The sequence below is a fragment of the Moschus berezovskii genome, chromosome 8 (assembly GCF_049115385.1).
Source record: "Moschus berezovskii isolate FMDL1 chromosome 8, NW_MosBer_1.0, whole genome shotgun sequence".
Classification (NCBI taxonomy): domain Eukaryota; kingdom Metazoa; phylum Chordata; class Mammalia; order Artiodactyla; family Moschidae; genus Moschus; species Moschus berezovskii.
The window spans coordinates 106,408,208-106,419,312 of NC_142467.1; the positions used below are offsets into that span (position 1 = coordinate 106,408,208).

General features: G+C 48.6%; 1 protein-coding gene across 2 annotated transcripts; it reads left to right on the plus strand.

The window, feature by feature from the left end:
- The first annotated feature begins 6,303 nt into the window (after positions 1–6,303).
- On the plus strand, positions 6,304–10,379 carry MVB12A (multivesicular body subunit 12A). Of its 2 annotated transcripts, none has more exons than XM_088839164.1 (9): positions 6,304–6,495; positions 6,618–6,716; positions 6,853–6,973; positions 8,353–8,479; positions 8,829–8,948; positions 9,028–9,134; positions 9,374–9,435; positions 9,761–9,817; positions 10,018–10,379. In XM_088839164.1, exons 1-9 carry the CDS (start codon positions 6,406–6,408, stop codon positions 10,078–10,080), a joined length of 846 nt encoding a protein of 281 aa, XP_088695290.1. In that variant the 5' UTR covers positions 6,304–6,405; the 3' UTR covers positions 10,081–10,379. The 2 variants fall into 2 exon arrangements, with proteins under 2 accessions (XP_088695290.1, XP_055287104.2); XM_055431129.2 differs by having other exon boundaries at positions 6,306–6,495; positions 6,853–6,949.
- Positions 10,380–11,105: the final 726 nt, after the last annotated feature.

Below are 11,105 nucleotides of genomic sequence, written 5' to 3' on the forward strand. Positions count from 1 at the left end.
ACATTTGTCACGGAGGCAGAAACCATAAATGTAGGTACAGAGTTTATTATTAGAGACATAGCACAGTAACACGTGGGAGAGCACAGAGAGAAACGGTTTGTTAAGACAGAAGCAAGGCAGGGGTGCACACCTGGAGAGGAAGGGTGTGGGCGTGCCCCTAGTGAGGAGGAGCACAGGAAAGAGCCAGTTACGTCATTCACGTGGGCTAGTTCTTCCGGGTCTTTGTCTTCCTTCAGGCCAATTATCTGGTTTCTTTTAACACACCTGACCTGCCCTGGGACTCTCCACTGGTCCTACTCACACCCCTCAGCCAAGATGGATCTCAAAGTGAAGGCTTCTGGGAGAAGCAAGACTCATTATGGCCTGGCATTATCCCTTGACTTTAAACCCATAAAGAGCCTTTCTGCGCACGTGTAGTGTCTCCCTTGTCTCCAAAGAGGGAGGAGCAGAGACCCCTTAATCCTTTTTTTTTTTTTTTTTAACTAAGCACTTTGACATCAATTATTTTATTATGCCAACACTATTACTCTAAGTCTTAAGAAGCTAAATAAATCAAAGTTTTTAGAGGTTAAATGACTTGCCTAAAGTTACAGAGCTAGTTATACCAGAGATTGACCAAAACCCTAGAATTTCTATTTATCCATCCATCCATTCATTGATTAAGTGAATAATATGTATTGAACATGCTGTATTTCAGGGCTAAATCCTGAGAGTTGAACATTAAACACAAATAGAGATAGAAATGGTACTTTCCCACATAAAGTTTGTTATTAGACAATATGAAACAGACAAGAAAGCATTCAATTACATAATCAATGACATAAATTGTGGTACATATTACAGAGTAAAGAAACATGGAGAAAATAATAGAGAGCTATTTTATTTAGACAGAAATGGTCAGAGAAAGCCCCTCTAAAGAGGTGATGTATAAGCAAAGACCTAAAAGGTAAGAAAACTTCAGGCAGGAGTGTGGTAATGTGTGTGTATGTGTGTTTAGTTGAAGATGCATTCCAGATAGATCCTGATGTTCAAATCCCTGACATGGAAAAGCTTTGGACAAGTTTCAGGAATAGAATAAACACGAGTCTGCCTGGTGCAAACTGCAATAAGTTATACCATTTGACAAACCCCACCAAGCTCCCTGCTTGCAAACAGCTTTTATTAACTTTCTCTTGAATACAAATAAACAAATAAGAAGAGCAGACATCTTAGGAACATTTCCAAAATGAAAGAATAGACTAGAAGAATCCAAAAAAGGGATAAGGCAGAGGAAAACTCTCAAAATATTCTTAGAATGTGTTATGATATCCATAAAACAAGTACAGGATGCTATGAAAAAAGGGACAGAAGATTAAGTGTAAATTCTTAAGGATTGTAACCTGACAATCAAATTTTTTAAATCAATAGAAATATTGGAAGATACATATTTAGGGGAAATCCCATAGATCATAAAAAAAAAACACAATGAGAAAGGTCAATAATCAGCCCAAGAAAAGAGAAGATAATTAGAAAATTGTTACAAGAAGCCCACCATTTAACTAATTTGATTCAATAAAAATTCACCAAATTACAAGACACATTTCTCCCATTTAAAATTGACTGTTGAGTTAATGCCCAGCACAATGAACAGGAAAAAACCTATAGTATGGAATTTTCCATTGTGAATTTTAGAACGCAGGGGTAGAAGCCCCAAAGGCAGACAAAAAATATAATAAGAAAAAAACAAAGTAAAAGAACCAGGATAACTAATTGGACTTTTCAATAGCAACATTGAAAATTAGAATAAAATAGAGCATTGCTTCAAAATTCTGATCGATCATAATTTTTAACATAGAATTATATTCCTAGCTAAACTTTTAACCAAAAAGATGAAAATACAATACATATATTTTCACAACTGTAAGAATTCAAGTAGATATTCTCTTTCTTTAAAAGCTATTACAGAATGTCCTTTAGCAAAATACAATTGTAAACCAAGAAAGAGTAAGTGATACAGGAAGGATTTTACTTAACACAGGAAAGTGATGAAGAGGAGTCATGAGATGTCACCTGTTCAGGAAAACAAGGATTGATTAAAGCAGGACGGAAGGTTATGGGCGTGAAAACTCCAGAGAAAGAAATGGAAATCTGATGTGTTTGCTTTTTGGAGAAGGTTATTAAAAAGCCAAATAACTCCTAGAAGACTATTGACTCTGTGCATTTACTTCTTAGATAAAAAATGAAAACCTTTTCTAAAAGGAAATAAACATAAGCAAATGGGTTGGATAAGTTTGCTTAGGGAAAAGGAAAAGCAGCCAAGACTGAGACCTAAGAACCTTCCAAGTCAGCGGTCAGACAAAGGGAGGAGTGGGTGCCATGGGAGCCAGAAGAGAGTGTGAGGGGAAGGTGCTTGGCTACTGAGAAGTTGAACAAGATGAGACTTGAAAGCCATCCGTTTGATTTGGAAAGTTGGGTATGCTCATTTCCAGCTGAAATTATTGGCCAGGTGGCAGGGGGCAAAGCCAGAATAAAGTGGGGAAAGTTAGTGTGAAGCCAATGTATGTTGTTGTTGTTTTGTTTAGTCCTTTAGTTGTGTTTGACTCTGCGACCCCATGGACTATAGCCCATCAGGCTCCTCCGTCCATGGGATTTCCCAGGCAAAAATACTGGAGTGGGTTGCCATTTCCTTCTCCAGGGCCTTAATCCTTACTCAAACAGGGTTGTGCCTCTCTTTGTTCTTGCCATGATTATTACCTTGACTATTGCTATGACTACTATTACCTTGGAAAAGAGTCTGATGCTGGGAGGGATTGGGGGTGGGAGGAGAAGGGGACGACAGAGAATGAGATGGCTGAATGGCATCACCGACTCGATGGACATGAGTTTGAGTTCACTCCAGGAGTTGGTGATGGACAGGGAGGCCTGGCGTGCTGTGGTTCATGGGGTCGCAAAGAGTCGGACACGACTGAGCGACTGAACTGAACTGAACTGAACTGAACTATTACCTTAAGGCGTTTACAAGAGACAAACACTGGCTATTTACCCTGCTTCTGTTGTTACTTCCAGCGTGGAGGGCCAACAGGAGGCTGATTATAATGCCTTAACTGGAGCCCACCTACCTCTTATATCAGAAAATGCTAACAGTTCTAAGTGTTCAGCCTAAAGCCCACTTCTTTGTGCCCCATGAAATGCAAACAGGAGGCCATTTATAAATATCTAACTGGAGCCCATCTATATCTTGCATCACTGCCTGGCAGGCACCAGAAGAAAATTGCTCTTTTCTAAGCAGGCATGCCTGTGTTAAGCAGATCTCAGTTCAGTCGCTCAGTTATGTCTGACTCTTTGCAACCCCATAAACTGCAGCACACCAGACTTTCCCATACATCACCAACTCCCGGAGTTTACTCAAACTCATGTCCATAGAGTCGGTGATGCCATCCAACCATCTCATCCTCTGTTGTCCCCTTCAGGTCCCTCCAATGAACATGCAGGGCTGATTTCCTTTAAGATGGACTGGTTGGATCTCCTTGCAGTCCAAGGGACTCTCAAGAGTCTTCTCCAACACCACAGTTCAAAAGCATCAATTCTTCTGTGCTCAGCTTTCTTTACAGTCCAACGCTCACATCCATACATGACTACTGGAAAAACCATAGCTTTGACTAGATGGACCTTTGTTGGTAAAGTAATGTCTCTGCTTTTATAATAACTGGACATGGAACAACAGACTGGTTCCAAATAGGAAAAGGAGTACGTCAAGGCTGTATATTGTCACCCTGCTTATTTAACTTATATGCAGAGTACATCATGAGGAACACTGGGCTGGAAGAAGCATAGCTGGAATCAAGATTGCTGGGAGAAATATCAATAACCTCAGATGACACCACCCTTATGGCAGAAAGTGAAGAGGAACTAAACAGTCTCTTGATGAAAGTAAAAGAAGAGAGTGAAAAAGTTGGCTTGAAGCTCAACATTCAGAAAACTAAGATCATGGCATCTGGTTCCATCACTTCATGGGAAATAGATGGAAAAACAGTGGAAACAGTGTCAGACTTTATTTTTTGGAGCTCCAAAATCACTGCGGATGCTGATTGCAACCATGAAATTAAAAGACGCTTATTCCTTGGAAGGAAAGTTATGACCAACCTAGATAGTATATTAAAGAGCAAAGACATTACTTTGCCAACAAAGGTTCATGTAGTCAAAGCTATGGTTTTTCCCGTGGTCATGTATGGATGTAAGAGTTGGACTGTGAAGAAAGCTGATCGCCGAAGAATTGGTGCTTTTAAACTGTGGTGTTGGAGAAAACTCTTGAGAGTCCCTTGGACTGCAAGGAGATCCAACCAGTCCATTCTAAAGGAGATCAATCCTGGGTGTTCATTGGAAGGACTGATGCTAAAGCTGAAACTCCAATACTTTGGCCACCTGATGCGAAGAGTCGACTCACTGGAAAAGAGTCTGCTGGGAGGGATTGGGGGCGGGAAGAGAAGGGGACGACAGAGAATGAGATAGCTGGATGGCATCACCGACTCAATGCACATGAGTTTGGGTGAACTCTGGGAGTTGGTGATGGACAGGGAGGCCTGGCGTGCTGTGATTCATGGGGTCACAGAGTCTGACACGACTGAGCGACTGAACTGAACTGAACTGAGGTTGGTCATGGCTTTTCTTCCAAGGAGCAAGCGTCATTTAATTTCATGGCTGCAGTCACCATCTGCAGTGATTTTGGAGCCCCCCAAAATAAAATCTGTCCCTGTTTTCATTGTTTCCCCATCTATTTGCTATGAAGTGTTGGGACCGGATGCCATGATCTTCGTTTTCTGAATGTTGAGTTTTGAGCCAACTTTTTCACTCTCCTCTTTCACTTTCATTAAGAGGCTCTTTGGTTCTTTGCTTTCTGCCGTAAGGATGGTGTCAGCTCCATATCTGAGGTTATTGATATTTCTCCCTGCAATCTCAGCTTGTGCTTCATCCAGCCCAGCATTTCTCATGATGTACTCTGCATATAAGTTAAATAAGCAGGGTGACAATATACAGCCTTGACGTACTCCTTTTCCTATTTGGAACCAGTCTGTTGTTCCATGCCCAATTCTAACTGTTGCTTCCTGACCTGCATACAGGTTTCTCAAGAGGCAGGTCAGGTGGCCTGGTATTCCCATCTCTTTCAGAATTTTCCACATTTTGTTGTGATCCACACAGTCAAAGGCTTTGGCATAGTCAATAAAGCAGAAATAGATGTTTTTCTGGAACTCCCTTGTTTTTTCGATGATCCAGCGGATGTTGACAATTTGATCTCTGTTTCCTCTGCCTTTTCTAAAACCAGCTTGAACATCTGGAAGTTCTCTGATAGAGTGCCTGATGAACTCTGGACGGAGGTTCATGACATTGTACTGGAGACAGGGACCAAGACCATCCCCATGGAAAAGAAATGCAAAAAAGCAAAATGGCTGTCTGAGGAGGCCTTACAAATAGCTGTGAAAAGAAGAGAAGCGAAAAGCAAAGGAGAAAAGGAAAGATACAAGCATCTGAATGCAGAGTTCCAAAGAATAGCAAGGAGAGATAAGAAAGCCTTCCTCAGTGATCAATGCAAAGAAATAGAGGAAAACAGCAGCATAGGAAAGACAAGAGATATCTTCAAGAAAATTAGAGATACCAAGGGAACATTTCATGCAAAGACGGGTTTGATAAAGGACAGAAATGGTACGGACCTAACAGAAGCAGAAGATATTAAGAAGAGGTGGCAAGAATACACAGAAGAACTGTACAAAAAAGATCTTCACGACCAAGATAATCACGATGGTGTGATCACTGACCTAGAGCAGATAATACTGTTCCCCGGTTGACCATATTTTCCATCTTAGCGTGTAAAAGCACTTAGCCATTCTAAATACTTTTATACCATCTTAATGAATTATATGTGTGAATAAATCCTCAAGTTACACCAAGATTTCATGGCTCACGCTGGTCCGTACTTTCCGTTATTTACTAATCGCTGTATAACCCATGAAAGTGTCTTTTGGGATGACCTCTGGGAACAAAAATTGTGGATTTTTCATATTTCTCTCGTAATTTTCCGGGAAACATCGACGACAGTAATTCGGGAGGAAAGGGTGATACCGCACGGAATTCTGGGGAATGTAGTTCTGGTTCCCAGCTAGCGAGACATTTCCGGCAGAAGTCGCCGGGCTTGAGGTGAAAGCGAGACAGTTTTCAGCAATGGTCTCCCACGGGCGCACCTGAGGGGCGTGGCTCCTTGTCCCCACAAGCTGGGCCGGCGGCTTTCCCGGCACGCGCAAACTGCGTTTCCTGCCCCCCCCAACATCGCAAGGCCTTCTGGGAGTTGTAGTTCGGATTCCTGTCGAACTCCGTAGTCCAGCGGCGGCTGGAGGGTCCGAGGCTGTCTGCCGCCTTCGGTGCCTGTCTTGGAGGATGGATCCGGGGCCCGGGGCCAACGGGATGCCGTTGGCTGGCTTAGCCTGGTCGTCGGCCTCGGCGCCCCCGCCGCGGGGATTCAGTGCGGTGAGCGATGTCAGGGGGCCGGGGACGGGAAGGCGGCGGCACTAGGGGCGGGGGGTTGAATGGGAGGCAGCCGCGGCTGCGGCCAGGTAATATCCTGGCTCTGCCCCGCGTTCGCGCTGTAGATCTCCTGCACTGTGGAGGGGGCGCCCGCCAGCTTCGGCAAGACTTTCGCCCAGAAATCTGGCTACTTCCTATGCCTCAATCCTTTGGGCAGCCTAGAGGTAAGGAGCTCCCATCTTCGGAATCCCGTGGTCTTCCCACTTCCCCTGGCCATTCGCGGAGCATTATGCCAGGGATCCAGTCCCTGCTGCCTAGTGATTCTCGCTGTTTCCCCCCGCGCCCCGCCCGCGCCCCCAGAATCCACAGGAGAACGTGGTGGTCGATATCCAGATCCTAGTGGACAAGAGCCCCCTCCCGCCGGGATTCTCACCAGTCTGCGACCCCCTGGACTCGAGTGAGTCCCACGTCGAAGGCAGGGGTGGGTGTGTGGAGCGGGGGAGGGGCACGTTCGCTCGTCTCTGCAGGGAAGACCAGGGAGGGAATGGAAAGACCGTAGGCGCGCGATTTTTGAGCCTTGGCCGCCCCCTTGGTGCTCTGGGTAATGACGGCGTTGGCTGAGGACTGATCTAGGGCGGGATGATGAACACTGCCCTGCGTAAGAATGTGTCTCTCTTTAGAGTAAGTGTTCAGTTTGTGCGACCTGTTTCATTCCTGTTGTTATTCCACCTTCTTACACTGTAGCCAAGCTGATTCAGGCGCAGTTTTTTTTTTTTTCCATTTCCAGGCTTTCGTACGGGGGCTGCTCTCCCAGCTCTCGGCTCTGACTGCTCGGCTTTCTAATCATCAGGCTCTCCCTGCCTCCCATGCCCTCTCCATGTCTTGTCATTTGTATTTGACTGTCAGCATATATCTATTGGTGGGTTTCTCTGGTGGCTCAGCAGTAAAGAACCTGCCTGCCAATGCAGGACACGCGGGATCCATCCCTGGGTGGGGAAGATCTCCTGGAGGAGGAAATGGCAATCCACTCCACTATTCTTGCCTGGAGAATCCCACGGACAGAGAAGCCTGGCGGGTTGCAAACAGTTGGACACGACTGGAGTGACTTAGTATGCATATATGTGCAGTCGACACCATCTGGCTTGCAAAGTCTAATATATTTACTCCCTGGCCATTTACAGAAAAAGTTTGCCAAGTCCTGTACCAATAGATAAATGTTGTTTAGTCGCTAAATTGTGTCCAACTCTTGGTGACCCCGTGGACTGTAGCCCATCGGGCTCCTCTGTCCATGGAATTCTCCAGACAAGAATACTGGAGTGGGTTGCCATTTCCTCCTCCAGGGGATCTTCCCGACACAGGGATCAAACCCGTGTCTCTTATGTCTCCTGCGGGTTCTTTACCACTGACGCCACCTGGGAAAGCCCTTACATGTATATGCATGTGTGTAAAAGCCGTGCTTAGCTCATGAGCCAGACAAGAGCAGACTTTGGGTCAGATCTGGCTCATCAGCTGTAGTTTCCTGATCTCCTAGTTAGAGGGCTGAGGCCAGTGAGTTTGGAGGCCAGCACGGGCACCCAGTTCTATCTGATCCCACAGCTCCCCACCCTCACTGTGGTCCCCATGACCACCCCATGGGTGCTCCTCCATGTCACCAAAGATGAGTCTGTCCCAATGGCTCCTAAAAGCGTCATGGATTCTCCTCCTATGACTTTACCATTCATGATATAACCACTGCCCCACGCCATACAGATAGCTCCCTTAAACAGCACCCTGGAGAGCCATCTCCTGGAGCCATCTTTGGGCCCCTTCCCTGCTTCTTGCCTCTTCTCACCCCCTTGCTCCCCACCACACCTCTCCCAGAGGCCTCCGTGTCCAAGAAGAAACGCATGTGTGTGAAGCTGGTGCCCTTGGGGGCCGCGGACACAGCTGTCTTTGACATCAGACTTAGTGGGAAAACCAAGACAGTCCCTGGATACCTGCGAATAGGGTAGGCCTGCTCCCCCACCTTCCTTCTTTGCCCTCCCAACCCCCTACCTGCCCCTCCGACTCTCAGGGACTCCCACGAGTCCACCCATCCCTTCTGCCACCTCTCTGTCCTCAGTTTCCACTTGTTAAGATGAGGACAGTTGTACTGGGATCTCATTGGGCGGTGGTGGGGAGCTAGTGTGTCTAAAGTGCCCGATGTGGTGACTGAACCCAGCAGTATTAGTTAGGATGTTGCTGATGGCGTGGGCTGAGACGTGAGGTCACTGGAGCCTGTCTTCCCACTGGCAGCTGTCCTCATCCCTGGCTGCACATCAGTCTAGAGACCCTTCTCTCTCTTCTTCCTCCCCTAGGGACATGGGGGGCTTTGCCATTTGGTGCAGGAAGGCCAAGGCCCCTCGGCCAGTGCCCAAGCCCCGAGCTCTTAGCCGAGACGTGAGGGACCTCTCCCTGGACTCGCCGGGCCAGCCGAGGTGAGTCCTCCGGCTATGGGGCGGGGTGGGGGCGGGGTCGGCATCAGGTCTCTGACCTGGGCTGTCCTGACTCCATCAGCAAAGGTGGCTTTCCGGAGCGGACACTGTCCAGACTGGGCTCTCGGGCTTCTACCCTGCGGAGGAGCGACTCCATCTATGAGGCCTCCAACCTCTATGGCATCTCAGGTGAGAGCAGAGTGGGGAGATTGATGCCCTGGGGTGGGGGTTGGGGGGGTAAGACTGGTCTGAGGTTGGACCCCCAGGTAGAGGCCAGGGCAGGGTTGGACCAGCCCTGGGCTTGCCCTGTTCTGTCAAGACTGGGAAGAGCCGAGACCTCTGGGCTTGGCTTTTGGGTTGGTGTGGGCGACAGGCAGGCTTCAAGTCTCCTCAGCCTCAGCTCCACCCCTCTCACCCGCTTTCCTCAGCCATGGATGGGGTTCCCTTCACGCTGCACCCCCGATTCGAGGGCAAGAGCTGTGGTCCCCTGGTGAGTCCAGGTCCTGGGGAGTCTGGGTCTGCCCCCACCCCTTGAGTTTCTAGGCACCACGATGCAGGGCGTCTCAGCGTGTGTATCCGGCACAGAGGGGAGTTCCTGGGTGGGAAGAGGCTGGAGGCCAAGGGGTGGGGGCGGGAGGGTCTCCTTCTGGAATGGGGGGCTCAGGAGGGGCAGCTGGATGCTGGGGGGAGAGAGGCAGTGGCAGGAAGGGGAGATGATGTTCAGGCAAATATTAAGAGGGCCCTTCATGAAGATGAGGGAACGGGGGTTCCAAGTTGGGATCCCTGTCCCAGACTGACCTGCCCCTGCCTGCCAGGCCTTCTCTGCCTTTGCTGATCTGACCATCAAATCGCTGGCGGACATTGAGGCGGAGGTGGGTGTGGGAATAGGGAGGGGGCGGAGTTGGGGGGATGCGGGCCACCCTCCTCTCCCCTGGGCCCTCCTCCTGTCCCAGCTGTAACCCTCCTTGAGGGCTCCAGATCCCTCATGCCCCGCACCCCACCATTCCTCGGGCGCCCCCCCGTGGCTGCTCTCTCACTCTGCACTCTCCCCTCACCCACTGCTCACCCCCAGTACAACTACGGCTTCGTGGTGGAGAAGACGGCAGCTGCCCGACTGCCTCCAAGCGTCTCTTAGCCCTTCAGCGGTCCCAGGGAGGAGCCACCCCCCGGCCCCCGCCACCCCGCTGACTGGCCGCTGCCCAGCCCATTCCACCTTGGGACCCTTGGCAGCGCGAGCCATGCCGGACCCTCGGCCACCTGGAGGAGCTGCAGCCTGGAGGAGGGAGCATGACTGGTCCGCTTGGTGATGGGTTCTCCTGTCTCAGGGTGGGGGCTGGACTGAAAGCAGTGCCTTCAAGTCATTTGTGTCAAAACACTCTGGTGCCTGGAGGCCATGCGGGTGTCCTCCTGGTAATAAACACCACGCTGTCCAGAGGTTGTCTGTAATCGCCATCCTGACTGTGTGTCGCTATGGCTCCCAGGAGCTGGGGTGGACGCACACTGAGCAAGTGCGTGAAAACCTGGAGGGGAGGGGGCGCTGCTGCCACTCCTGTTCGACAGAGGGGGAAACTGAGGCTCCGTGATTCTGGGCCACATCGGTCCCACCCCTCCATCATTGCACCTAACAGCAATAATAGTAACAGCTACAGTTTGTACTGTGAGTACAGCGCCTTCTCCCTAGTACCTGGTGCGTAGCACCTCATTTAGTCCTTCCGAACCCAGTGGGAAGTCCTGGTTTTGTGGCCATTTCACAGATAGTGAAACTGAGGCAGGAGGTGGCTAAATTCAGAGCTGGGGTTCGCACCCAGAGCCTGCTTTCTTAACCATCAAATTGTACTGCTGTCTGTATCTCTTTTCTTCCACCGTGTGGTGGACACAAACCATGAATTCTCATGAATCATGATAGTTATCGTCTATAAAGTGGAGGGAACCCTGAATTAGGAAACACCAGTGCCTCCGGGGGACACAGGTAGTTTCCTCTAAGCCTCATTTGGTCACATTTTTCTGGAGTAATCAATACATAACCTGGTTTTCTGTGCATTTCAAGACACCTTGTTTAACACGAAGCTGATTTGTTAACAGTGAACTCACAGCCACCAGTCCTATAACTAATGTCTGAGCAAAATCATGTCTGACTTTTGCAATCCCCTGGACTGTATC

Bases quoted from the DNA above. Each gene is read 5' to 3' on its own strand.
- MVB12A (XM_088839164.1), top strand. From the start codon at position 6,406: ATGGATCCGGGGCCCGGGGCCAACGGGATGCCGTTGGCTGGCTTAGCC. The intron at 6,974-8,352 runs GTGGGTGTGTGG...CACCTCTCCCAG, and splicing joins GTCCCACGTCGAAGGCAGGG to AGGCCTCCGTGTCCAAGAAG. The intron at 9,818-10,017 runs GTGGGTGTGGGA...GCTCACCCCCAG, and splicing joins TGGCGGACATTGAGGCGGAG to TACAACTACGGCTTCGTGGT.